Source organism: Entelurus aequoreus, linkage group LG08 (assembly GCF_033978785.1).
Source record: "Entelurus aequoreus isolate RoL-2023_Sb linkage group LG08, RoL_Eaeq_v1.1, whole genome shotgun sequence".
Classification (NCBI taxonomy): Eukaryota; Metazoa; Chordata; class Actinopteri; order Syngnathiformes; family Syngnathidae; genus Entelurus; species Entelurus aequoreus.
The window spans coordinates 81,599,047-81,626,680 of NC_084738.1; the positions used below are offsets into that span (position 1 = coordinate 81,599,047).

At 39.2% G+C, this 27,634-nt stretch overlaps 1 protein-coding gene across 1 annotated transcript in view; it reads right to left on the reverse strand.

The window, feature by feature from the left end:
• jmy (junction mediating and regulatory protein, p53 cofactor) overlaps positions 1 to 27,391 on the reverse strand; it is an 80,910-nt gene extending 53,519 nt beyond the window's left edge. The window contains exon 1 of the mRNA XM_062057414.1: positions 26,137 to 27,391. Coding sequence (XP_061913398.1) covers positions 26,137 to 26,787 — 651 coding nt within the window. The 5' untranslated portion in view covers positions 26,788 to 27,391. The remainder of the gene's footprint in view (positions 1 to 26,136) is intronic.
• Between the last annotated feature and the right edge of the window lie 243 nt (positions 27,392 to 27,634).

Below are 27,634 nucleotides of genomic sequence, written 5' to 3' on the forward strand. Positions count from 1 at the left end.
CAATAGTAATAATATTTTTGACTGACAAAAAATTGCCAATAAGAAATTATTGGTATCGGTGTCGGTATCGGTATCGATGAAAATGCAAGAAAAAGTATCGGTATCGTATCGAATCCTAAATGTGTGGTATCGCCCATCCCTATTTAGTATAACTAAACGTTATGAAGGTGCTGGAATATTTCATGCTATTATTCAGAGGCAGCCTAAAATGAATCCTTTATTATTCACAACAGAAACGTGTACAATATCTGATTCAGTTCTGATCTGATGAGTTACATTTCTGTGTTATTATTGCTGTATGCTGCACCCCCAATGTCCAGAACATGGTGCCAGTATGCTTGTTTTTTTCAATAAAATACTGGAAAGGATAGAAATGTAGTTTGTCTCTTTTATCCGATTATTAATCGAAGTAATAATCGACAGATTAATCGATTATCAAATTAATCGTTAGTTGCAGCCCTAATATATATATATATATATATATATATATATATATATATATATATATATATATATATATATATATATATATATATATATATATATATATATATATATATATATACCCTTTCCATCTTTTGAAACTGAGCTACTGTGTAGAACAATTTCCAATAAATCAATAAAGTTTGTGTAAGTCTATACATACATACACACACACACACACACACCCACACACACATACACACACACACACACACACACACACACACACATATATATATATATATATATATATATATATATATATATATATATATATATATATATATATATATATATATATATATATATATATATATATATATATATATATATATATATATATATATATATATATATATATATATATATATATATATATATATATAGTTTGTGCTAAAGCTAGCAGCAAGTACAAGGTGTATATTGTTAGTTTGATTATATATATATATATATATATATAAATATATATATATATATATACGCACACATATATGTATATATATATATATAAATATATATATATATATACGCACACATATATGTATATATATATATATATATATATTAGGGCTGCAACAACTAATCGATTAAATCGATTAAAATCGGTTAATAAAATAGTTGCCGATTAATTTAGTCATCGATTCGTTGGATCTATGCTATGCGCAGAGTTTTTGTTTTGTTTTTTGTAATACAAATTTTTGTTTAATTTTTAAATTTTTTTACTAAACCTTTATTTTTAAACTGCAACATTTACAAACAGCTGAGAAACAATAATCAAAATAAGTATGGTGCCAGTATGCTGTTTTTTTCCCAATAAAATACTGGATAGGATAGAAATGTAGTTTGTCTCTTTTATCCGATTATTAATCGAAGTAATAATCGACAGATTAATCGATTATCAAATTAATCGTTAGTTGCAGCCCTAATATATATATATATATATATATATATATATATATATATATATATATATATATATATATATATATATATATATATATATGTGTGTGTAACTAACAGAATATACACCATGTATTTGCCGCCAGCTTTAACACAAACTAGCAGTGTGAAGTGATCCTTCATGGGCGTGTGTCCAGGTAGTGCCTTCTCCTTCGCTGTAACAAAAGGTCCGCCGTGGCGTCTTTTTCGGCCTCATCACAATTCAAGACTCGCTCAGGAAGAAATCTCCTTACGCTGATGTCAAATCCTGGAACTTTGCCAGCCTGGCTGACCTTTGCTTTCCATCACGCTGCGAGTGAAGACGGTAGAATGTCTCCGAATGTTCTCAACTCCTGCAAAAAAGGAGACCGAAGTGCCTGTGCAGGATGTGAATGAATGATCCCTTCCAAGCGTTAGTAGTGTGTTGGAGAGAGCATGAAAGCACGTGACAAAATGTGCCGTGTCAGCACAAATGAGAGCGTGCTGGATTTAGCACAGGAAGTGCGCGCCGTAATTACATGTCAGCCACTACATTTGCAGCGGCTCACTCATCCAGTTTGGCCAGAACTGGAGCTGCCGGAGGGTTCTGATTGAAGAATCTCGCCGGACCAACACGCCTGCATTTTTTTTTCCCTGCCATCGACTCACTTTCAACCGAGGCGCTTGATTTGACGGCGTCGCTAACCGCCAACCGCCAGCGTTTCCGCTAGTGTTTGTTGTGACAACAATGGTGGCGCACTTACACTACATACCAGGGACACTAATATACACAACAAATATAATATACACCTACTCAGTGGTTAGAGTGTCCGCCCTGAGATGGGTAGGTCGTGAGTTCAAACCCCGGCCGAGTCATACCAAAGACTATAAAAATGGGAGCCATTACCTCCCTGCTTGGCACTCAGCATCAAGGCTTGGAATTGGGGGTTGAATCACCAAAAAATTATTCCCGGGCGCGGCCACCGCTGCTGCTCACTGCTCCCCTCACCTCCCAGGGGGTGTTTAAGGGTGATGGGTCAAATGCAGAGAATAATTTCGCCACACCTAGTGTGTGTGTGTGACTATCATTGGTACTTTTTTAACATACAAACCCCGTTTCCATATGAGTTGGGAAATTGTGTTAGATGTAAATATAAACGGAATACAATGATTTGCAAATCCTTTTCAACCCATATTCAGTTGAATGCACTACAAAGACAACATATTTGATGTTCAAACTGATAAACATTTTTTTTTTGCAAGTAATCATTAACTTTAGAATTTGATGCCAGCAACACGTGACAAAGAAGTTGGGAAAGGTGGCAATAAATACTGATAAAGTTGAGGAATGCTCATCAAACACTTATTTGGAACATCCCACAGGTGAACAGGCAAATTGGGAACAGGTGGGTGCCATGATTGGGTATAAAAGTAGATTCCATGAAATGCTCAGTCATTCACAAACAAGGATGGGGCGAGGGTCACCACTTTGTCAACAAATGCGTGAGCAAATTGTTGAACAGTTTAAGAAAAACCTTTCTCAACCAGCTATTGCAAGGAATTTAGGGATTTCACCATCTACGCTCCGTAATATCATCAAAGGGTTCAGAGAATCTGGAGAAATCACTGCACGTAAGCAGCTAAGCCCGTGACCTTCCATCCCTCAGGCTGTACTGCATCAACAAGCGACATCAGTGTGTAAAGGATATCACCACATGGGCTCAGGAACACTTCAGAAACTCACTGTCAGTAACTACAGTTGGTCGCTACATCTGTAAGTGCAAGTTAAAACTCTACTATGCAAAGCTAAAACCGTTTATCAACAACACCCAGAAACGCCGTCAGCTTCGCTGGGCCCGAGCTCATCTAAGATGGACTGATGCAAAGTGGAAAAGTGTTCTGTGGTCTGACGAGTCCACATTTCAAATTGTTTTTGGAAACTGTGGACGTCGTGGCCTCCGGAACAAAGAGGAAAAGAACCATCCGGATTGTTCTAGGCGCAAAGTGTAAAAGCCAGCATGTGTGATGGTATGGGGGTGTATTAGTGCCCAAGACATGGGTAACTTACACATCTGTGAAGGCGCCATTAATGCTGAAAGGTACATACAGCTTTTGGAGCAACATATGTTGCCATCCAAGCAACGTTACCATGGGCGCCCCTGCTTATTTCAGCAAGACAATGCCAAGCCACGTGTTACATCAACGTGGCTTCATAGTAAAAGAGTGCAGGTACTAGACTGGCCTGCCTGTAGTCCAGACCTGTCTCCCATTGAAAATGTGTGGCGCATTATGAAGCCTAAAATAGCACAACGGAGACCCCCGGACTGTTGAACAACTTAAGCTGTACATCAAGCAAGAATGGGAAAGAATTACACCTGAGAAGCTTCAAAAATGTGTCTCCTCAGTTCCCAAACCTTTACTGAGTGTTGTTAAAAGGAAAGGCCATGCAACACAGTGGTGAACATGCCCTTTCCCAACTACTTTGGCACGTGTTGCCGCCATGAAATTCTAACTTAATTATTATTTGCAAAAAAAAATAAATAATAAGTTTATGAGTTTGAACATCAAATATGTTGTCTTTGTAGTGCGTTCAACTGAATATGGGTTGAAAAGGATTTGCAAATCATTGTATTCTGTTTATATTTACATCTAACACAATTTCCCAACTCATATGGAAACGGGGTTTGTAGAATCAACAAAACTTGCAACAGAGGGAAGGGAGTGGGGGCTGCTGCTGTATAAGCGCAAGTCAGCCATCCACCGCCTCTAAGGGATTCAAGCGTCGGTTTTGTTCGAAAGCTCGTTAAACAAAGAGCACGTTCAGAAACCAGTGGCCTTGTGGTTAGAGTGTCTGCCCTGAGATGGGTAGGTCGTGAGTTCAAACCCCGGCCGAGTCACACCAAAGACTATATAAATGGGACCCATTTCTCTATGGCTCCAGGCTTCTTTTGTTTGACATTGTCATTACTGCCACAGGTGGTGGAAAGATGTATTACAAGTGAGTAGGACCGCAGCTGTGGTGAAGAAACACGGGCTCGTCAACGTGTTCCAGGTGAAGGACCCCCAACCCCCCGACTTGTACATCTTTTTAAAAAATGGTGTTTCCTATTAAACTGCTCATAACTCGCTATTGTGCAATACTGAGATAGTCAAATAATAGTAGTCGTGCCGCTAATTTCTAGCTGGCAAATAGCGCGCTAATCGCTAGCTAACAACTACAACGCTAATCGCTCGCTGGCAACTAGAGCCATAATGGCTGACTGGCAACTAGAGTGATAATTGCTCGCTTGCCATTTGAATGCTAATCTCTAGCTGGCAACTACAACGCTAATTGCTAGCTGGCAACTAGAGCGCTAATCGCTGACTGGCAACTGGAGCACTCATCGCTAGCCCGCAACTAGAGCAATAATCGTTAGCTGGCAACTAGAGCCATAATGGCTGACTGGCAACTAGAGTGATAATTGCTCGCTTGCCATTTGAATGCTAATCTCTAGCTGGCAACTAGAACGCTAATCGCTAGCTGGCAACTAGAGCGCTAATCGCTGACTGGCAACTGGAGCACTCATCGCTAGCCCGCAACTAGAGCAATAATCGTTAGCTGGCAACTAGAGCCATAATGGCTGACTGGCAACTAGAGTGATAATTGCTAGCTTGCCATTTGAAGTGAAGTGAATTATATTTATATAGCGCTTTTCTCTAGTGACTCAAAGCGCTTTACACAGTGAAACCCAATATCTAAGTTACATTTAAAGCAGTGTGGGTGGCACTGGGAGCAGGTGGGTCAAGTGTCTTGCCCAAGGACACAACGGTAGAGACTAGGATGGCAGTAGTGGGGATCGAACCTGGAACCCTCAAGTTGCTGGCACGGCCACATTACCAACCGAGCTATACCGCCCCATTTGAATGCTAATCTCTAGCTGGCAACTAGAACGCTAATCGCTAGCTGGCAACTAGAGTGCTAATCGCTAACCCGCAACTATGGAAACTAGAGCGATAATCGTTAGCTGGCAACTAGAGCCATAATGGCTGACTGGCAACTAGAGTGATAAATGCTAGCTTGCCATTTGAATGGTAATCTCTAGCTGGCAACTAGAACGCTAATCGCTAGCTGGCAACTGGAGTGCTAATCGCTAACCCGCAACTATGGAAACTAGAGCGATAATCGTTACCTGGCAACTAGAGCCATAATGGCTGACTGGCAACTAGAGTGATAATTGCTAGCTTGCCATTTGAATGGTAATCTCTAGCTGGCAACTAGAGTGCTAATCGCTAGCTGGCAACTAGAGCGCTAATCGCTAACCCGCAACTATGGCAACTAGAGCGATAATCGTTAGCTGGCCACTAGAGCCATAATGGCTGACTGGCAACTAGAGTGATGATTGCTAGCTTGCCATTTGAATGCTAATCTCTATCCGGCAACTAGAGCGCTAATCGCTAGCTGGCAACTAGAGCGCTAATCGCTAACCCGCAACTATGGCAACTAGAGCGATAATCGTTAGCTGGCCACTAGAGCCATAATGGCTGACTGGCAACTAGAGTGATGATTGCTAGCTTGCCATGTGAATGCTAATCTCTAGCTGGCAACTACAATGCTAATCGCTAGCTGGCAACTAGAGCGCTAATCGCTAACCCGCAACTATGGCAACTAGAGCGATATTCGTTAGCTGGCAACTAGAACGCCAATCGCTAAACTGGCAACTAGAGTGCTAATCGCTAACCCGCAACTATGGCAACAAAAGCGATAATCGCTGACTGGCAACTATAGCGATATTTCGTTAGCTGGCAACTAGAGTGATAATCGCTAGCTTGCCATTTGAATGCTCATCGCTAGCTGGCAACTAGAGCGATAATCGCTAACCTGCAACTAGAGCGATAATCACTAGCTGGCAACTAAAACACTAATCGCTAGCTGGCAACTAGAGTGCTAATCGCTAACCCGCAACTATGGAAACTAGAGCGATAATCGTTAGCTGGCCACTAGAGCCATAATGGCTGACTGGCAACTAGAGTGATAATTGCTAGCTTGCCATTTGAATGGTAATCTCTGGCTGGCAACTAGAGCACTAATCGCTAGCTGGCAACTAGAGCGCTAATCGCTAACTCGCAACTATGGCAACTAGAGCGATAATCGTTAGCTGGCCACTAGAGCCATAATGGCTGACTGGCAACTAGAGTGATGATTGCTAGCTTGCCATGTGAATGCTAATCTCTAGCTGGCAACTACAACGCTAACCGCAAGCTGGCAACTAGAGCGCTAATCGCTAACCCGCAACTATGGCAACTAGAGCGATATTCGTTAGCTGGCAACTAGAACGCTAATCGCTAAACTGGCAACTAGAGTGCTAATCGCTAACCCACAACTATGGCAACAAAAGCGATAATCGCTGACTGGCAACTATAGCGATATTTCGTTAGCTGGCAACTAGAGTGATAATCGCTAGCTTGCCATTTGAATGCTCATCGCTAGCTGGCAACTAGAGCGATAATCGCTAACCTGCAACTAGAGCGATAATCACTAGCTGGCAACTAAAACACTAATCGCTAGCTGGCAACTAGAGTGCTAATCGCTAACCCGCAACTATGGAAACTAGAGCGATAATCGTTAGCTGGCAACTAGAGCCATAATGGCTGACTGGCAACTAGAGTGATAAATGCTAGCTTGCCATTTGAATGGTAATCTCTAGCTGGCAACTAGAACGCTAATCGCTAGCTGGCAACTGGAGTGCTAATCGCTAACCCGCAACTATGGAAACTAGAGCGATAATCGTTACCTGGCAACTAGAGCCATAATGGCTGACTGGCAACTAGAGTGATAATTGCTAGCTTGCCATTTGAATGGTAATCTCTAGCTGGCAACTAGAGTGCTAATCGCTAGCTGGCAACTAGAGCGCTAATCGCTAACCCGCAACTATGGCAACTAGAGCGATAATCGTTAGCTGGCCATAAGAGCCATAATGGCTGACTGGCAACTAGAGTGATGATTGCTAGCTTGCCATGTGAATGCTAGTCTCTAGCTGGCAACTACAACGCTAATCGCTAGCTGGCAACTAGAGCGCTAATCGCTAACCCGCAACTATGGCAACTAGAGCGATATTCGTTAGCTGGCAACTAGAACGCTAATCGCTAAACTGGCAACTAGAGTGCTAATCGCTAACCCGCAACTATGGCAACAAAAGCGATAATCGCTGACTGGCAACTATAGCGATATTTCGTTAGCTGGCAACTAGAGTGATAATCGCTAGCTTGCCATTTGAATGCTCATCGCTAGCTGGCAACTAGAGCGATAATCGCTAACCTGCAACTAGAGCGATAATCACTAGCTGGCAACTAAAACACTAATCGCTAGCTGGCAACTAGAGTGCTAATCGCTAACCCGCAACTATGGAAACTAGAGCGATAATCGTTAGCTGTCCAGTACAGCCATAATGGCTGACTGGCAACTAGAGTGATAATTGCTAGCTTGCCATTTGAATGGTAATCTCTGGCTGGCAACTAGAGCACTAATCGCTAGCTGGCAACTAGAGCGCTAATCGCTAACTCGCAACTATGGCAACTAGAGCGATAATCGTTAGCTGGCCACTAGAGCCATAATGGCTGACTGGCAACTAGAGTGATGATTGCTAGCTTGCCATGTGAATGCTAGTCTCTAGCTGGCAACTACAATGCTAATCGCTAGCTGGCAACTAGAGCGCTAATCGCTAACCCGCAACTATGGCAACTAGAGCGATATTCGTTAGCTGGCAACTAGAACGCTAATCGCTAAACTGGCAACTAGAGTGCTAATCGCTAACCCGCAACTATGGCAACAAAAGCAATAATCGCTGACTGGCAACTATAGCGATATTTCGTTAGCTGGCAACTAGAGTGATAATCGCTAGCTTACCATTTGAATGCTCATCGCTAGCTGGCAACTAGAGCGATAATCGCTAACCTGCAACTAGAGCGATAATCACTAGCTGGAAACTAAAACACTAATCGCTAGCTGGCAACTAGCGTGCTGATCGCTAACCCGCAACTATGGAAACTAGAGCGATAATCGTTAGCTGGCCACTAGAGCCATAATGGCTGACTGGCAACTAGAGTGATAATTGCTAGCTTGCCATTTGAATGGTAATCTCTGGCTGGCAACTAGAGCACTAATCGCTAGCTGGCAACTAGAGCGCTAATCGCTAACTCGCAACTATGGCAACTAGAGCGATAATCGTTAGCTGGCCACTAGAGCCATAATGGCTGACTGGCAACTAGAGTGATGATTGCTAGCTTGCCATGTGAATGCTAATCTCTAGCTGGCAACTACAACGCTAATCGCTAGCTGGCAACTAGAGCGCTAATCGCTAACCCGCAACTATGGCAACTAGAGCGATATTCGTTAGCTGGCAACTAGAACGCTAATCGCTAAACTGGCAACTAGAGTGCTAATCGCTAACCCGCAACTATGGCAACAAAAGCGATAATCGCTGACTGGCAACTATAGCGATATTTCGTTAGCTGGCAACTAGAGTGATAATCGCTAGCTTGCCATTTGAATGCTCATCGCTAGCTGGCAACTAGAGCGATAATCGCTAACCTGCAACTAGAGCGATAATCACTAGCTGGCAACTAGAACACTAATCGCTAGCTGGCAACTAGCGCGCTAATCACTCAGTGGATGGTATCCCCCAGACAGTAGTGGTGTGTTTATAAAGTTTTATTGGGCTTTGTAATTTTTCTTTTAATGGGGAAAGACGTTAATGTCTCTTGTTTTCATGTTGACATTCAAGCTAGTGAGCAGTTATCAATCCTGTTTTTAACCATACTTTTAACTTCAAACTATAATAGTAACCAAGATTTTTGAAATATCTTTCCTGGGTTGTGGGAGAAAGGCCAAGGCCAAGGACTTGGACAACATCTTCAATCCCAACAAAAAGGTTAACAAAACCATGCTCAAAGGCACAAGGTTACAATCTCATGCCATTACTATTTGGTTTGATCGAGCTGCTGTCAATATTTAACCAAGTCCAAGTTTGACAAAGTGGGATTTGACCTGGACTCTGGGACAAGTCAGGGTCACTTTGATCGTGGTTCTTGATCAGAATTGAAACTGGATCAAATATGGATCGGTGGCGCGCCTCTTTAGTGACAATGAAAGTGCGTGCAGGAAATAAAAAGGTGCAGCGTTTGACCGGTTTAACAGAGAGGAACTTGTCCTAACGTCTTCCTGGGGATTTACTCACACCAGTCTTACTTCAAGGGAGAGAACAACAACAAGCTTCCTGTATAAAAGCACGTAAAACAAGACGGGCTAGGTCTGGAAACCACCTCTGATCCCTGAAGCCTGTAACTTAATAACACAGCATCGGCTTTGTCACGTCGCTGGAGAAGAAAGGCAACGTTTTTTTTTTACCAAACTATGTTGATTCTTCGCATGGAGTGAGAAGAGAAAGTCAAAATTGTGGATCAAGGAGGAAAAGTCACCTGGACAGTTTTTGGATCTGACCGTAGTCAGACCAATGTGGTCAGTAAATGATGCAAGACCCACAGAGACCGCTAATACCACACCATCTTAGCCGTGCTCACCCTTTAGAGGACAGGTGCAACTTCCTGGCACTGAACCTGCAGAAAATACTTCTTCTCAGGTTCCTCTATGTTGACATTTTCACACTATTTTATTAAACATTTCTTACATATTGCTTATTTTTTAGAGCTTATTGTTAAGTGTTTAATGTGATTTTACAAGTTTGTTTACATTGATTACAATATTTTTTATTCTATTTGTATTATTATTTATATATTATTAATTAAGAGCATTTTTATGTGTTAAATTCTATATTATTAATAAATGCAGTTTAATGTTTTTTAATTATTTTATTTTATTTTTCATTGTATTTTTTATTACATTGTTTTCCATGCTTGTGTTGGAATTTCCTTTCTGCCTTGACAGCTGAGAGATTATAATCAGAGGGAGGTTACATTTGAAATAAAAATGCTTATATTAATATATTTTCTTATTTATTTTTCTTTAAAAAAAAAAAACTGACAGCATTTTTTTCCATATACGGTAAGACACTAAAACATTAAAAAACAAAAACAAAAAAACATTAATACAACAAGATTTTACGATAAAATAAAATTGACAGCTTAAATTCCGCCGACTTTAGTTTTTTGTTTTTTTTTACCGTAAAATCAACTTTGGTACTGTTTTTTTTCCATATACGGTAAGACACTAAAACATTAAAAAAAAAACAAAAAAAAACATTAAAACAGCAAGATTTTACGATTAAAAAAAACTGACAGCTTAAATTCTGTTAACTGAGTTGTTGTTTTTAACGTAAAATCAACTTTGGTACTGTTTTTTTTCCATATACAGTAAGACACTAAAACATTAAAAAACAAACAAACAAAAAAACATTAAAACAAGATTTTACGCTAAAAAAAACTGATAGCTTAAATTCCGTTGACTGAGTTTTGTTTTGTTTTTTACCGTAAAATCAACTTTGGTAGTGTTTTTTTTCTATATACAGTAAGACACTAAAACATTAAAAAAAAACAAAAAAAAAAACACTGACAGCATGAATCTGCCGACTTTAGTTTTTTCTTTTAAACCGTAAAATCAACTTTGGTACTGTTTTTTTCCATAAACAACACTATTTTACGGTAAAAAAAAAACCTGACAGCTTAAATTCGGCCGATTTTAGTTGTTTTTTTAACCGTAAAATCAACTTTGGTACTGTTTTTTTCCATATACAGTAAGACACTAAAACATTAAAAAACAAACAAACAAAAAAACATTAAAACAAGATTTTACGATAAAATAAAACTGACAGCATAAATTACGCCGACTTTAGTTGTTTTGTTTTTTTACCGTAAAATCAACTTTGGTACTGTTTTTTTCCATATACAGTAAGACACTAAAAAGAAAAGAAAAGAAAAGAAAACTGACAGCTTAAATTTTTTATTTTTTTACTGTAATAAATGATAAATGATAAATGGTTATACTTGTATAGCGCTTTTCTACCTTCAAGGTACTCAAAGCGCTTTGACAGTATTTCCACATTCACCCATTCACACACACATTCACACACTGATGGAGGGAGCTGCCATGCAAGGCGCTACCAGCAGCCATCAGGAGCAAGGGTGAAGTGTCTTGCCCAAGGATACAACGGACATGACTAGGATGGTAGAAGGTGGGGATTGAACCCCAGTAACCAGCAACCCTCCGATTGCTGGCACAGCAACTCTACCAACTTCGCCACGCCATCCCCTTAAAAAAAATTAATTTTGATACTGTTTTTTTTTCCATATACGGTAAGACACTGAAACATTAAAAAACAAACATAAAAAACATTAAAACAACAAGATTTTACGATAAAATAAAACTGACAGCATAAATTACGCCGACTTTAGTTTTTTTTTTCTTTACCATAAAATGAACTTTGGTACTGTTTTTTTCCATAAACAAGATTTTACGGTAAAAAGAAATTGACAGCTTAAATTTCGCAGACTTTAGTTTTTTGGGGTTTTTTTTACCGTAAATTCAACTTTGGTACTGTTTTTTTTCCATATACAGTAAGACACTAAAACATAAAAAAAACAAACAAACAAAAAAACATTAAAACAACAAGATTTTACGGTAAAATAAAACTGACAGCATAAATTCCGCTGACTTGAGTTTTTTTTACCGTAAAATCAACTTTGGTACCGTTTTTTTCCATATACAGCAAGACACTAAAAAGAAAAGAAAAAAAAGAAAAGAAAACTGACAGCTTAAATTTTTTATTTTTTTTACTGTATAATTAATTTTGATACTGTTTTTTTTCCATATACGGTAAGACACTGAAACATTAAAAAACAAACATAAAAAACTTTAAAACAACAAGATTTTACGATAAAATAAAACTGACAGCATAAATTACGCCGACTTTAGTTTTTTTTTTACCGTAAAATCAATTATGGTACTGTTTTTTTCCATAAACAAGATTTTACGGAAAAAAAAAATTTGACATCTTAAATTTCGCAGACTTTAGTTTTTTTTTTACCGTAAATTCAACTTTGGTACTGTTTTTTTTCCATATACAGTAAGACACTAAAACATTAAAAAACAAACAAACAAAAAAACATTAAAACAACAAGATTTTACGATAAAATAAAACTGACAGCATAAATTCCGCAGACTTGAGGTTTTTTTTTACCGTAAAATCAACTTTGGTACTGTTTTTTTCCATATATATTTATTCCGTCAGTCTACACCAGGGCAGCTGTGGCTATGAAAGTAGCTTACCACCACCAGGTGTGAATGAATGATGGGTTCTACATGTAAAGCGACTTTGGGTACTTAGAAAAGCGCTATATAAATCCCAGGTATTATTATTATTATTATTATTATTATATATATACAGTAAGACACTAAAAAGAAAAAAAAAAAGAAAAGAAAACTGACAGCTTAAAATTTTTTTTTTTACTGTAAAATTAATTTTGATACTGTTTTTTTTCCATATACGGTAAGGCACTAAAACATTAAAAAACAAACATAAAAAACATTAAAACAACAAGATTTTACGGTAAAAACCAACAACCTGGCAGCTCCTATACCGCTATTTTACCGCTAAAACAGTGCTATTGTTTCTCCCTTCCCGTTTAGTCCATTTTTTTATATTATGTAAAAAACAACAAAAAACGCTGCTTTTACTGTAAAATTCTGGTGACTTATCTGCCAATTTTTAAAGTGAAATGTAACTATTTTTTTTGCCGCTTATGTAAAAAAATATATTGTTAATGTATTATATGTATATGTATACCGTATTTTTCGGAGTATAAGTCGCACCTGCCGAAAATGCATAATAAAGAAGGAAAAAAAACATATAAGTCGCACTGGAGTATAAGTCGCATTTTTTGGGGAAATGTATTTGATAAAAGCGACACCAAGAATAGACATTTGAAAGGCAATTTCAAATAAGTAAAGAATAGTGAACAACAGGCTGAATAAGTGTACGTTATATGAGGCATAAATAAGCAACTGAGAACGTGCCTGGTATGTTAACGTAACATATTATGGTAAGAGTCATTCAGCTGGAGGAACTGAGTCAACTCTGTCCAGGAAAAGGTTTTGGGAGCGCTGCCCCTTGGGTGTCACCCATCAACGCCTTCGTCAACAGCTGTGGCGCCGCCGCTGTAATTCACCCGCCCGATTGTTGTGTTCTGTCTCTGGCAATGCCGGCCCGGGGGTCATGTGACCGAGCGGCGTGCGGAAGTGTAGCAACAGATGGTGGGTCACACCGGGGGATTTTGGAACAATTGGAAAGTGCTAACTGCTGATTTCAAGGCTCCAGCTCACCCTCATGAGATCCTCACCATGGACTAACTTTTTGGCACAAAGCTGGTAGGGTCAACTCAAAGGTACGGAGATGGTTGACTTTATGGCGAGCTCTTCAACGTGTTCCAGGTGAAGGACCACAAACCCCCGACTTGTACTTCTTCTTAAAAATGCTGTTTCCTGTTAAACTGCTCACGACTTGCAATACTGAGATAGTCAAATAATAGCAGTCATGCCGCTAATAGCTAGCTAGCAACTAGCGCGTTAATCACTCAGTGGCAACTGGCATGTTAATCGCTAGCTGGAAACTACTGCGCTAATTGCTAGCTGGCAACTAAAGCCCTAATCTCTAGCTGGCCACTAGAATGCTAACCACTATCTGGCAACTAAAGTGCTAATCGCTAGCTGGCAACTAGAGTGCCAACCGCTAACTAGCAAATAGAGCGCTAATCGCTAGCTGGAAACTAAAGCTTTAATCGCTGGCTGACAACTCAAGCGCTAATCACTGGCTAGCAACTATAGCGCTAATCGCTAACTGGCAACTAAAGCTTTAATCGCTGGCTGGCAACTAGTCCACAAAAAGCTAGCTGGCATCTAGAGCATTAATCCCCAGCTGGCACCTACAGCACTAATCGCTAGCTGACAACTAGTCCACTACTTGCCAGCTGGCCACAAGAGCGCTATTTTTTTGCTGGCAACTAGAGCTTTAATCGCTAGCTGGCACTAGTCCGCAAATCACTAGCTGGCAACTAGCTAGCTGGAAACTACAGCACTAATCGCTAGCTGGCAACTACTTCTCAAATCTTTAGCTGGCAACTAGTCCGCAAATCACTAGCTGGCAACTAGTCCGCAAATCACTAGCTGGCAACTAGTCCGCAAATCACTAGCTGGCAACTAGTCCGCATATCACTAGCTGGCAACTATTTCGCAAATCTCTAGCTGGCAACTAGTCTGCAAATCGCTAGCTGGCAACTAGTCCGCAAATCGCTAGCTGGCAACTAGTCCGCAAATCACTAGCTGGCAACTAGTCCGCAAATCACTAGCTGGCAACTAGTCCGCAAATCACTAGCTGGAAACTATTCCGCAAATCACTAGCTGGCAACTAGTCCGCAAATCACTAGCTGGAAACTAGTCCGCAAATCATTAGCTGGAAACTATTCCGCAAATCACTAGCTGGCAACTAGTTCGCAAATCACTAGCTGGCAACTAGTCCGCAAATCACTAGCTGGCAACTAGTCCGCAAATCACTAGCTGGCAACTAGTTCGCAAATCACTAGCTGGCAACTAGTCCGCAAATCACTAGCTGGAAACTAGTCCGCAAATCACTAGCTGGAAACTATTCCGCAAATCATTAGCTGGAAACTATTCCGCAAATCACTAGCTGGCAACTAGTTCGCAAATCACTAGCTGGCAACTAGTCCGCAAATCACTAGCTGGCAACTAGTCCGCAAATCACTAGCTGGCAACTAGTCCGTAAATCACTAGCTGGCAACTATACCGCAAATCACTAGATGGAAACTATTCCGCAAATCACTAGCTGGCAACTAGTCCGCAAATCACTAGCTGGCAACTAGTCCGCAAATCCCTAGCTGGCAACTAGTCCGCAAATCACTAGCTGGCAACTAGTCCGCAAATCCCTAGCTGGCAACTATTCTGCAAATCCCTAGCTGGCAACTAGTCCGCCAATCACTAGCTGGCAACTAGTCTGCAAGTAGTTAGTAGCACCTGCCTGGCAAGCTACAAATGTATCAACATTTGGTGTATAAGAGCTACGGGACAAAGACTACTTGGTGTATAAGAGCTACGGGACAAAGACTACTTGGTGTATAAGAGCTACGGGACAAAGACTACTTGGTGTATAAGAGCTACGTGACAAAGACTACTTGGTGTATAAGAGCTACGGGACAAAGACTACTTGGTGTATAAGAGCTACGTGACAAAGACTACTTGGTGTATAAGAGCTACGTGACAAAGACTACTTGGTGTATAAGAGCTACGGGACAAAGACTACTTGATGTATAAGAGCTACGTGACAAAGACTACTTGGTGTATAAGAGCTACGGGACAAAGACTACTTGGTGTATAAGAGCTACGTGACATAGACTACTTGGTGTATAAGAGCTACGGGACAAAGACTACTTGGTGTATAAGAGCTACGGGACAAAGACTATTTGGTGTATAAGAGCTACGGGACAAAGACTACTTGGTGTATAAGAGCTACGGAACAAAGACTACTTGGTGTATAAGAGCTACGGGACAAAGACTACTTGGTGTATAAGAGCTACGGGACAAAGACTACTTGGTGTATAAGAGCTACGGGACAAAGACTACTTGGTGTATAAGAACTACGGGACAAAGACTACTTGGTGTATAAGAGCTACGGGACAAAGACTACTTGGTGTATAAGAGCTACGGGACAAAGACTACTTGGTGTATAAGAGCTACGGGACAAAGACTACTTGGTGTATAAGAGCTACGGGACAAAGACTACTTGGTGTATAAGAGCTACGGGACAAAGACTACTTGGTGTATAAGAGCTACGGGACAAAGACTACTTGGTGTATAAGAGCTACGGGACAAAGACTACTTGGTGTATAAGAGCTACGGGACAAAGACTACTTGGTGTATAAGAGCTACGGGACAAAGACTACTTGGTGTATAAGAGCTACGGGACAAAGACTACTTGGTGTATAAGAGCTACGTGACAAAGACTACTTGGTGTATAAGAGCTAAGGGACAAAGACTACTTGGTGTATAAGAACTACGGGACAAAGACTACTTGGTGTATAAGAGCTACGGAACAAAGACTACTTGGTGTATAAGAGCTACGGGACAAAGACTACTTGGTGTATAAGAGCTACGGGACAAAGACTACTTGGTGTATAAGAGCTACGGGACAAAGACTACTCGGTGTATAAGAGCTACAGGACAAAGACTACTTGGTGTATAAGAGCTACGGGACAAAGACTACTTTGTGTATAAGAGCTACGGAACAAAGACTACTTGGTGTATAAGAGCTACGGGACAAAGACTACTTGGTGTATAAGAGCTACGTGACAAAGACTACTTGGTGTATAAGAGCTACGGGACAAAGACTACTTGGTGTATAAGAGCTACGGGACAAAGACTACTTGGTGTATAAGAGCTACGGGACAAAGACTACTTGGTGTATAAGAGCTACGTGACATAGACTACTTGGTGTATAAGAGCTACGGGACAAAGACTACTTGGTGTATAAGAGCTACGGGACAAAGACTATTTGGTGTATAAGAGCTACGGGACAAAGACTACTTGGTGTATAAGAGCTACGGAACAAAGACTACTTGGTGTATAAGAGCTACGGGACAAAGACTACTTGGTGTATAAGAGCTACGGGACAAAGACTACTTGGTGTATAAGAGCTACGGGACAAAGACTACTTGGTGTATAAGAACTACGGGACAAAGACTACTTGGTGTATAAGAGCTACGGGACAAAGACTACTTGGTGTATAAGAGCTACGGGACAAAGACTACTTGGTGTATAAGAGCTACGGGACAAAGACTACTTGGTGTATAAGAGCTACGGGACAAAGACTACTTGGTGTATAAGAGCTACGGGACAAAGACTACTTGGTGTATAAGAGCTACGGGACAAAGACTACTTGGTGTATAAGAGCTACGGGACAAAGACTACTTGGTGTATAAGAGCTACGGGACAAAGACTACTTGGTGTATAAGAGCTACGGGACAAAGACTACTTGGTGTATAAGAGCTACGGGACAAAGACTACTTGGTGTATAAGAGCTACGTGACAAAGACTACTTGGTGTATAAGAGCTAAGGGACAAAGACTACTTGGTGTATAAGAACTACGGGACAAAGACTACTTGGTGTATAAGAGCTACGGAACAAAGACTACTTGGTGTATAAGAGCTACGGGACAAAGACTACTTGGTGTATAAGAGCTACGGGACAAAGACTACTTGGTGTACAAGAGCTACGGGACAAAGACTACTCGGTGTATAAGAGCTACAGGACAAAGACTACTTGGTGTATAAGAGCTACGGGACAAAGACTACTTTGTGTATAAGAGCTACGGAACAAAGACTACTTGGTGTATAAGAGCTACGGGACAAAGACTACTTGGTGTATAAGAGCTACGTGACAAAGACTACTTGGTGTATAAGAGCTACGGGACAAAGACTACTTGGTGTATAAGAGCTACGGGACAAAGACTACTTGGTGTATAAGAGCTACGGGACAAAGACTACTTGGTGTATAAGAGCTACGGGACAAAGACTACTTGGTGTATAAGAGCTACGGGACAAAGACTACTTGGTGTATAAGAGCTACGGGACAAAGACTACTTGGTGTATAAGAACTACGGGACAAAGACTACTTGGTGTATAAGAGCTACGGGACAAAGACTGCTTGGTGTATAAGAGCTACGGGACAAAGACTACTTGGTGTATAAGAGCTACGGGACAAAGACTACTTGGTGTATAAGAGCTACGGGACAAAGACTACTTGGTGTATAAGAGCTACGGGACAAAGACTACTTGGTGTATAAGAGCTACGGGACAAAGACTACTTGGTGTATAAGAGCTACGGGACAAAGACTACTTGGTGTATAAGAGCTACGGGACAAAGACTACTTGGTGTATAAGAACTACGGGACAAAGACTACTTGGTGTATAAGAGCTACGGGACAAAGACTACTTGGTGTATAAGAACTACGGGACAAAGACTACTCCTAAATCCTTTGTTGTCTTCTTTGTTGACTGAGTGTCTTCCTCTTCTTTGTGAAAGTAACTGCTGCCTCTACACGGTGGAGGGTGTTTACACGGTGCAGGGTGTTTACGTAACAACAAAGGAGGAGCTCTTCCACAAAATGGTCTTTGTGTGTAACGGGGGTGTAACCGCTGGTGTGTCCGTAACGGGACGCTACGAACCTTTTGTTCTCAGGACTGGAAAACCTGGTATGAGTTGGCTCTTTGACTAAACAACACCAGCGTCTGGTGCTGGCTTCTTTAACACAACATACCTTCTTTTTAGAAATGTCTACATTTGTCACAAATACTCATTATATTGACTAAAAAGTGGAGTGTCATGTTGTTGTCATGACAGAATATGATCGGGGTTAACTAACAACACTAAACTAATGAGTGGTACGTAGTGAGTACTTTACGTCAAACAGGAACTTTCGTACGCTGACAAGAAATTTTTTTTTTTTTTTTACTGTTGTACTTTTTTAGATGGTTGCACTTTCCAACACACAAGAAGTAGAAGAAAAGGCAAATAGTAAAATAATAAATAGTCTGCTGGTAAGAAGAAGAAGATAAGAAAGAAATAGTTGTCAAACTTGCGTAGCGACTTTTACTCGCTCTTGTCAGCAGCTTCTACTTTCACTTTGATCTCTTCTTAAATAGTCATCATTATCAGATAAATTAAATAGTCATCATTATCAGATTAAAAAGGCAAAAATATGAGATAACTAGGACTATCTTATCATTTCATCTAACTCATATACATGACTTGTTATCTCATATACATTACTTTTTATCTCAATTTTGACTTTTCATCTCAATTTTGACTTTTTATCTCATATATGACTTTTTTTATCTCAATTTTGACTGTCTTATTTCATAAGCATGACTTTCTCTAATAATCATGATTTCTTCTTTTATAAACATGACTTTTCGTCTCATAATTTCAACTTTCTTATCTCATGATTCTGACTTTTATCTCATAATCATGACTTTTTATCTAAATTTTTTTACCTTTTATCTAAATTTTTACTTTATCTAAATTTTTTATTTTATCTCAATTTTGACTTATTATTTAGACTTTCTTATTTCATAAGAATTACATTTCCTCTAATAATCATGATTTTTTCTTTTATAAACATGACTTTTCGTCTCATGATTTTGCCTTTTTTTTAATCTCAGGATTCTGACTTTTATCTCAGGATTCTGACTTGTATCTCATAATTATGACTTTTTATCTCAATTTTGACTTTTTATCTCAATTTTGACTTAACATTTACACTTTCTTATTTCATGAGAATTACATTTTCTATAATAATCATGATTTTTTCTTTTGTAAACATGACTTCGTCTCATGATTTCGACTTTCTTATCTCATGATTCCGACTTTTATCTCCTAGTTATGACTTTTTATCCCAATTTCGACTTCTCATAATTTCAACTTTCTTAACTCATAATCATGACTTTTCATCTAATAATTTTGACTTTCTTATCTCATGATTCTGACTGTTATCTCATAATTATGACTTTTTATCTCATATATGACTTTTATCTAAATTTTGACTTTCTCATTTAATAGGCATTACTTTTTTTCTAATAATCGATTTCAACATCTCATAATTTCAACTTTCTTATCTCACAATTAAAACTTTTTACAAGTCATAAATGACTTTATATCTCAATTTTGACTTTTTACCTCAATTTTGACACATCATGTTGACTTTCTTATTTCACAAGCATGACTTTTTCTCTAATAATTATGATTTCTTCTTTTGTAAACATGACTTTTCGTCTCATGATTTCGACTTCCTTATCTCATGATTCTGACTTTTATGTCAATTTCGACTTCTCATAATTACGACTTTCTTATCTCATAATCATGACTTTTTCTCTCATAATCATGACTTTTCATCTTATAATTTCAACTTTCTTATCTCATAAATTCGACTTTCTTATCTCATAATTATGACTTTTTATCTCATATATGACTTTTATCTCAATTTTGACTCTCATTTCATAGGCATTACTCTTTTTCTAATAATCATGATTTTTTTCTTTTATAAACTTGACTTTTCGTCTCATGACTTCATCATCTCATAATTTCAACTTTCTTATCTCATGACTCTGACTCATCTCACAATTATAACTTTTCACAAGTCATAAATGACTTTACATCTCAACTTTGACTCATCATGTTGACTTTCTTATCTCATAAGCATGACTTTTTCTCTAATTATGATTTCTTCTTTTATAAACATGACTTTTCGTCTCATGATTTCGACCTTCTTATCTCATAATTATGACTTTTTATCTCATATATGACTTATCTCAATTTTGACTTCTCATAATTTCGACTACAGGTTGATTGGCAACACTAAATTAGCCCTGGTGTGTGAATGTTGTCTGTCTATCTGTGTTGACCCTGTGATGAGGTGGCCACTTGTCCAGGATGTACCCTGCCTTCCGCCCGAATGAAGCTGAGATAGGCTCCAGCACCCCCCGCGACCCCAAAAGGGACAAGCGGTAGAAAATGGATGGATGGGATAATTTTGACTTTCTTATCTCATAATCATGACTTTTCATCTTATAATTTCGACTTTCTTATATCATACTTATGACTTTATCTCACAATCATGACTTTTTAATCTAATTATCATGACTTTTTCTCTCATCTTCACTTTTGAGCATCCGGCTCACGTCTTTATAGATGATTATCTAGCTTCCCTTTATTCTGTCAACTTGAAGCGTTTCTCCCATGCATTTGTTTTTTATAAATGCGACTTTCTTATCTTATACTTTCGACTTTTTAATCTAATAATCATGACTTTTTAATCGTATAAATTCGACTTGATCTTATACTTTCGACTTTATCTCGTAATTATGACTTTTTAATCTAATATTCACAACTTTTTCTCTCATCTTTACTTCTGAGCATCCGGCTCATGTCTTCATAGATGATTATCTAGCTTCCCTTTATTCTGTCAACTTGAAACGTTTCTCCCATGCATTTGTGTGTGTTTGTTTTTTATAAATGCGACTTTCTTATCTCATACTTTCGACTTCATCTCGCAATCATGACTTTTTAATCTAATAATCATGATTTTTTAAATCTAATAATCATGATGTTTTAATCTTATAAATTCGACTTTATCTTATACTTTCGACTTTATCTCATAATTATGACTTTTTAATCTAATAATCACGACTTTTTCTCTCATCTTTACTTCTGAGCATCCGGCTCATGTCTTTATTAGGGGTGTAACGGTACGTGTATTTGTATTGAACCGTTTCGGTACGGGGGTTTCGGTTCGGAGGTGTACCGAACGAGTTTCCACACAAACATATTAAGTAGCCGCCTAAGCTAAAGTCTTAACAAGCTGCTCCACTTTGTTCTGCCTCTGTCTCCTAAACAGCACCCAGCATTGGCCCACCCACACAACCATCTGATTGGTTACAACACAGAGCGGTAACTGCCAATCAGCAGTGAGTATTCAGAGCGGTAACAGCCAATCAGCAGTGCGTATTCAGAGCGCATGTAGTCAGTGCTTCGTGTTTAGCAGGTAATCATCAGGCAGCGGACTCTCCCCAAATGATACTAAACACCTCCTAGTAAACTACTAGTAACATCACTATGAGCCCGTTGACCTTCTAGAAACATAAACGGCAGCTTCAGCTCGCTCGCAGTCCTGGCTTGAGGTGAAGGCTAATTAGCTTTTAGCGTAACGTTAGCTCATTTAGCGGTGTGTGTGTGTTACGGACAGCAAAGCCCTGCCTGTCTGTTATATCACTTTACCGTTTTCTGTGTTGATTGAGCTGTGTTGAAGCAGCAAAAAAGGACATTATGTTAAATGAAGAGTTTCTGTCTCTGATAGTTGATATAATAATGTAACTGCATCATAAAGCCTACATGAACTCCATGGTGTTCAGGGATGAATAGTCTCTCCTATTGCTATTGCACTATTTTTTCAGCTATAGTTATATTAATCATTAGTAATGGAGCAGCCTAGTTTTGAATGGCAGGGTCCCTGCTATCACATGTTGATAAAAATATAACATTTACATGATAAAAATCAACTACAGGCTTCCCAAATGCTGTAATAAATTAAGCATGATGAGTTGACTTGAAACTGTTTAATGTTGCACTTTTTATATGTAGAAGAAAAGTTTTGTCATTTTATTTAATCTGAGCAACAACTTGAGGCAGTTTAATGTTGACTAACGTGGGCAGAATTATTATAGTGCTCCCAATGTTAAAATGATAAAGCCATTGTTTACAAATTTGGTAAATAAATAACCAAAAAATTTATATTTTGTTGTTTTCTTACTGTACCGAAAATTGACTGAACCGTGACCTCTAAACCGAGGTACGTACCGAACCGAAATTTTGGTGTACCGTTACACCCCTAGTTGATTGGCAACACTAAATGGTCCCTAGTGTGTGAATGTGAGTGTGAATGTTGTCTGTCTATCTGTGTTGGCCCTGTGATGAGGTGGCCACTTGTCCAGGGTGTACCCCGCCTTCCGCCCGAATGAAGCTGAGATAGGCTCCAGCACCCCCTACGACCTCAAAAGGGACAAGCGGTAGAAAATGGATGGATGGGATATTTTTGACTTTCTTATCTCATAATCATCACTTTTTTTTCTCATAATCATGACTTTTCATTGTATAATTTTAAATTTCTTCTCTCATACTTTTGACTTGATCTCACAATCATGACTTTTTAATCTATATTATGACTCTTTAATCTTATAAATTCGACTTTATCTTATACTTTGAAATTTATCTCACAATCATGACTTTTTAATCTAATAATCACGACTTTTTCTCTCATCTTTACTTCTAAGCATCCGGCTCATGTCTTTATAGATGATTATCTAGTTTCCCTTTGTTCTGTCAACTTGAAGCGTTTCTCCCATGCATTTGTTTTTGTTTGTTTTTTATAAATGCGACTTTCTTATCTTATACTTTCGACTTTATCTCATAATCATGACTTTTTAATCTTATAAATGCGACTTTCTTATCTTATACTTTCGACTTTATCTCACAATCGTGACTTTTTAATCTAATAATCATGATTTTTTAATTTTATAAATGCGACTATATCTCACAAGCATGACTTTTTAATCTAATAATCATGACTTTTTAATTTTATAAATGCGACTTTATCTCACAATCATGACTTTTTAAATCCAATAATCATGAGTTTTTAATGTTATAAATGCAACTTTCTTATCTTATTCTTTCGACTTTATCTCACAATCATGGCCTTTTAATCTAATAATCATGACTTTTTAATTATGTAAATGCGACTTTATCTCACAATCATGACTTTTTAATCCAATAATCATGACTTTTTAATGTTATAAATGCGACTTTCTTATCTTATACTTTCGACTTTATCTCACAATCATGGCCTTTTAATCTAATAATCATGACTTTTTAATCTTAGAAATTCGACTTTATCTTAAACTTTCAACTTTATCTCACAATCATGACTTTTTAATCTAATAATCATGACTTTTTCTCTCATCTTTACTTTAGCTTCCCCTTTGTTCTGTCAACTTGAAGCGTTTCTCCTATGCATTTGTGTGTGTTTGTTTTTTACAAATGCGACTTTCTTATCTTATACTTTCGACTTTATCTTATATTTATGACTTTTTAATCTACTAATCACAACTTTTTCTCTCATCTATACTTCTGAGCATCCGGCTCATGTCTTTATAGATGATTATCTAGCTTCCCCTTTGTTCTTTCAACTTGAAGCGTTTCTCCCATGCATTTGTGTGTGTTTCTTTTTCATAAATGCGACTTTCTTATCTTATACTTTCGATTTTATCTCATAATCATGACTTTTTAATCTAATAATCACAATTTTTTAATCTTATAAATGCGACTTTATCTTATGCTTTCGACTTTATCTCACAATCATGACTTTTTCTCTCATCTTTACTTTACTTTAGCTTCCCCTTTGTTCTGTCAATTTGAAGCGTTTCTCCCATGCATTTGTGTCTGTTTGTTTTTTATAAATGCGACTTTCTTATCTTATACTTTCGACTTTCTCATTTTTATTAATTTTTAATCTAAAAATCACAACTTTTTCTTTCATCTTTACTTCTGAGCATCCGGCTCATGTCTTTATAGATGATTATCTAGCTTCCCTTTGTTCTGTCAACCTGAAGCGTTTGTCCCATGCATTTGTGTGTGTTTGTTTTTTTTATAAATGTGACTTTCTTATCTTATACTTTCGACTTTATCTCATAATCATGACTTTTTAATCTAATAATCATGACTTTTTAATCTTATAAATTCAACTTTATCTTATACTTTCGACTTTATCTCTTAATTAGGACTTTTTAATCTAATAATCTTGATTTTTTAATCTTATAAATGCAACTTTCTTATCTTATACTTTTGACTTTATCTCACAATCATGACTTTTTAATCTAATAATCATGATTTTTTAATCTTATAAATGCGACTTTCTTATCTTATACTTTCGACTATAAATAAATAAATGGGTTATACTTGTATAGCGCTTTTCTACCTTCAAGGTACTCAAAGCGCTTTGACAGTATTTCCACATTCACCCATTCACACACACATTCACACACTGATGGCGGGAGCTGCCATGCAAGGCGCTAACCAGCAGCCATCAGGAGCAAGGGTGAAGTGTCTTGCCCAAGGACACAACGGACGTGACTAGGATGGTAGAAGGTGGGGATTGAACCCCAGTAACCAGCAACACTCCGATTGCTGACACGGCCACTCTACCAACTTCGCCACGCCGTCCCTATCTCACAATCATGACTTTTTAATCTAATAATAATGACTTTTTAATTTTATAAATGCGACTTTCTTATCTTATAAATGCGACTTTCTTATCTTATACTTTCGACTTTATCTCACAATCATGACTTTTTAATCTAATAATCATGATGTTTTTAATCTTATAAATGCGACTTTCTCACAATTATGACTTTTTAATCTAATAATCATGACTTTTTAATTTGATAAATCCGACTTTCTTATCTTATACTTTCGACTTTATCTCACAATCATGACTTTTTAATCTAATAATCATGATTTTTTAATCTAATAATCATGATTTTTTAATCTTGTAAATTCGACTTTATCTTTGTCCTTTCGACTTTTATCTCATAATCATGACTTTTTAATCTAATAATCATGATTTTTTTTATCTTATAAATGCGACTTTCTTATCGTATACTTTCGACTTTATCTCACAATCATGACTTTTTAATCTAATAATCATGATTTTTTAAATCTAATAATCATGATTTTTTAATCTTGTAAATTCGACTTTATCTTTGTCCTTTCGACTTTTATCTCATAATCATGACTTTTTAATCTAATAATCATGATTTTTTAATCTTATAAATGCGACTTTCTTATCGTATACTTTCGACTTTATCTCACAATCATGACTTTTTAATCTAATAATCATGACTTTTTCTCTCATCTTCACTTCTGAGCATCCGGCTCATGTCTTCATAGATGATTATCTAGCTTCCCCTTTGTTCTGTCAACTTGAAGCGTTTCTCCCATGCATTTGTTTTTGATATTTGCAGCATTTTTCTTCTGCAATTGTTTCATCCCAAAGCTTCCCACTGCGTTGCAGGAGCAAACAAGCGTCACTCGCCAATGTTGACGTTCCTCAAAACCAAAGATGGCGTCTCACCTCCTGCATGCGCCGCTTGGCTCTCTCCAGCGCGTCCTCGTAGCCTTTCCTCCGCAGCTCGCTGAGGCTCTCGTAGTACTCCTCCGTGTCGTCGCTGTCAGAGAAGAGCACCTGCGAGAAGATCTTCCAGCCGCAGGTGTCGAGCGCCTGGCCCAGGTACACCTGCAGCCGGTGGCAGAGCGCCTCCGTCTCCCGCGGCGGGGACGCGTTGGCGCCGAAGAGGACGGACCAGACGCCGGACGGCTCCTCCGGGAAGGGCGGCAGGCAGGGCTCCAGGTCCGAGTTGACCTCGCACAGCTGGAGGTGGACCGAGCGCAGGTCCTGGGAGGAAAAGAGGCCGGCCCAGCTGAAGTCCCGGCGGCCGCCTGGCTCGGTGTCGTCCTCCGCGGCGTCCACCAACTCCATGTCCGCCACCGTAGACTTTTTCCCTTTCTTCGGCTGGACTCCCGCCGCGGGGCTCCAGTCGAGCAGCGGGTCCAGGAACGTAGTCCGCTTCTGCACCGTCCGGTTGTGGCAGGTTATGGCGAACTTGCCCTCCACGTCGTTCCAGGCCACGATGAAAACATACTTGTGTCGCTCCTTGTCGTCGAACACTTTGGGCCGGACGGACACCCAGCCGGACTCCAGGTTGTCCTCCATGGCGAAGGACATTGTCGGTGAAAGACCCCCGAAAACAAGCGAGCGTCGTCCGGGGAAGGGGGGGGGGGATAACAGCCGGGGGCTAGCGGCTAACGCTAACGCTATTAAGCGGCCGAACAAAGGCTCTGCTATCGCGCGGAGCTTAATGTCTCCCCTCCATTAACGACGACGACGACTCGGCACAAAGCGGGGCATAGGCGACGGCACGTCCGGGTGAGGGCGACACATCGAGCCCGGTTGTCATGACACCAGACCGCCGGGATCACCTGCTGGCTGACCGTTGCTTCTTTATCTCCTTCTTCTTCTTCTTCTTGTTTACAAGCCGAGCGCGTTCACGTGAAACCCGCGGCAGCGCGATGCTGCGTTCAGGGGCCCCGCGGAGAAAACACCACTCGTCCCCTCGTCAACCGCCGCTTATCTCTCCGTATTCCTCAATAATCGCACTTTTCTTAGTAGTACACTTCCATGTGCCAAAATGCTCCTTTTACGCTTTCATTCGGATCAAAAATCCAACGTCTGTGTTATAAAACATGTCCGCGTACCCGCTCTCCCTTTGTTCCCTCAGTGTCTCTCTCTCGCTCTCTTTGGACGCGCACGCGGAGCGTAAACATCCGCACGTGGGAAAACCCATGACGTCAGCACGCAGACGTGACTGCCGGAAGGAGGAGGAGGGCCTTTAAAAACAAAAAAAAAGATGGTTTTACGGCAAGGCAGGAGGTTCAAAATACTGCATTTTGTAAACAAGTCGTTCACGCCATATTTTTTTGTTGTACATTAAGGAAACCATTAATCGAGATTCTAGCAATGATGCACATAATAAAATAAGACGTTATTAGTCAAAGGCGAGTGTATATTTTGG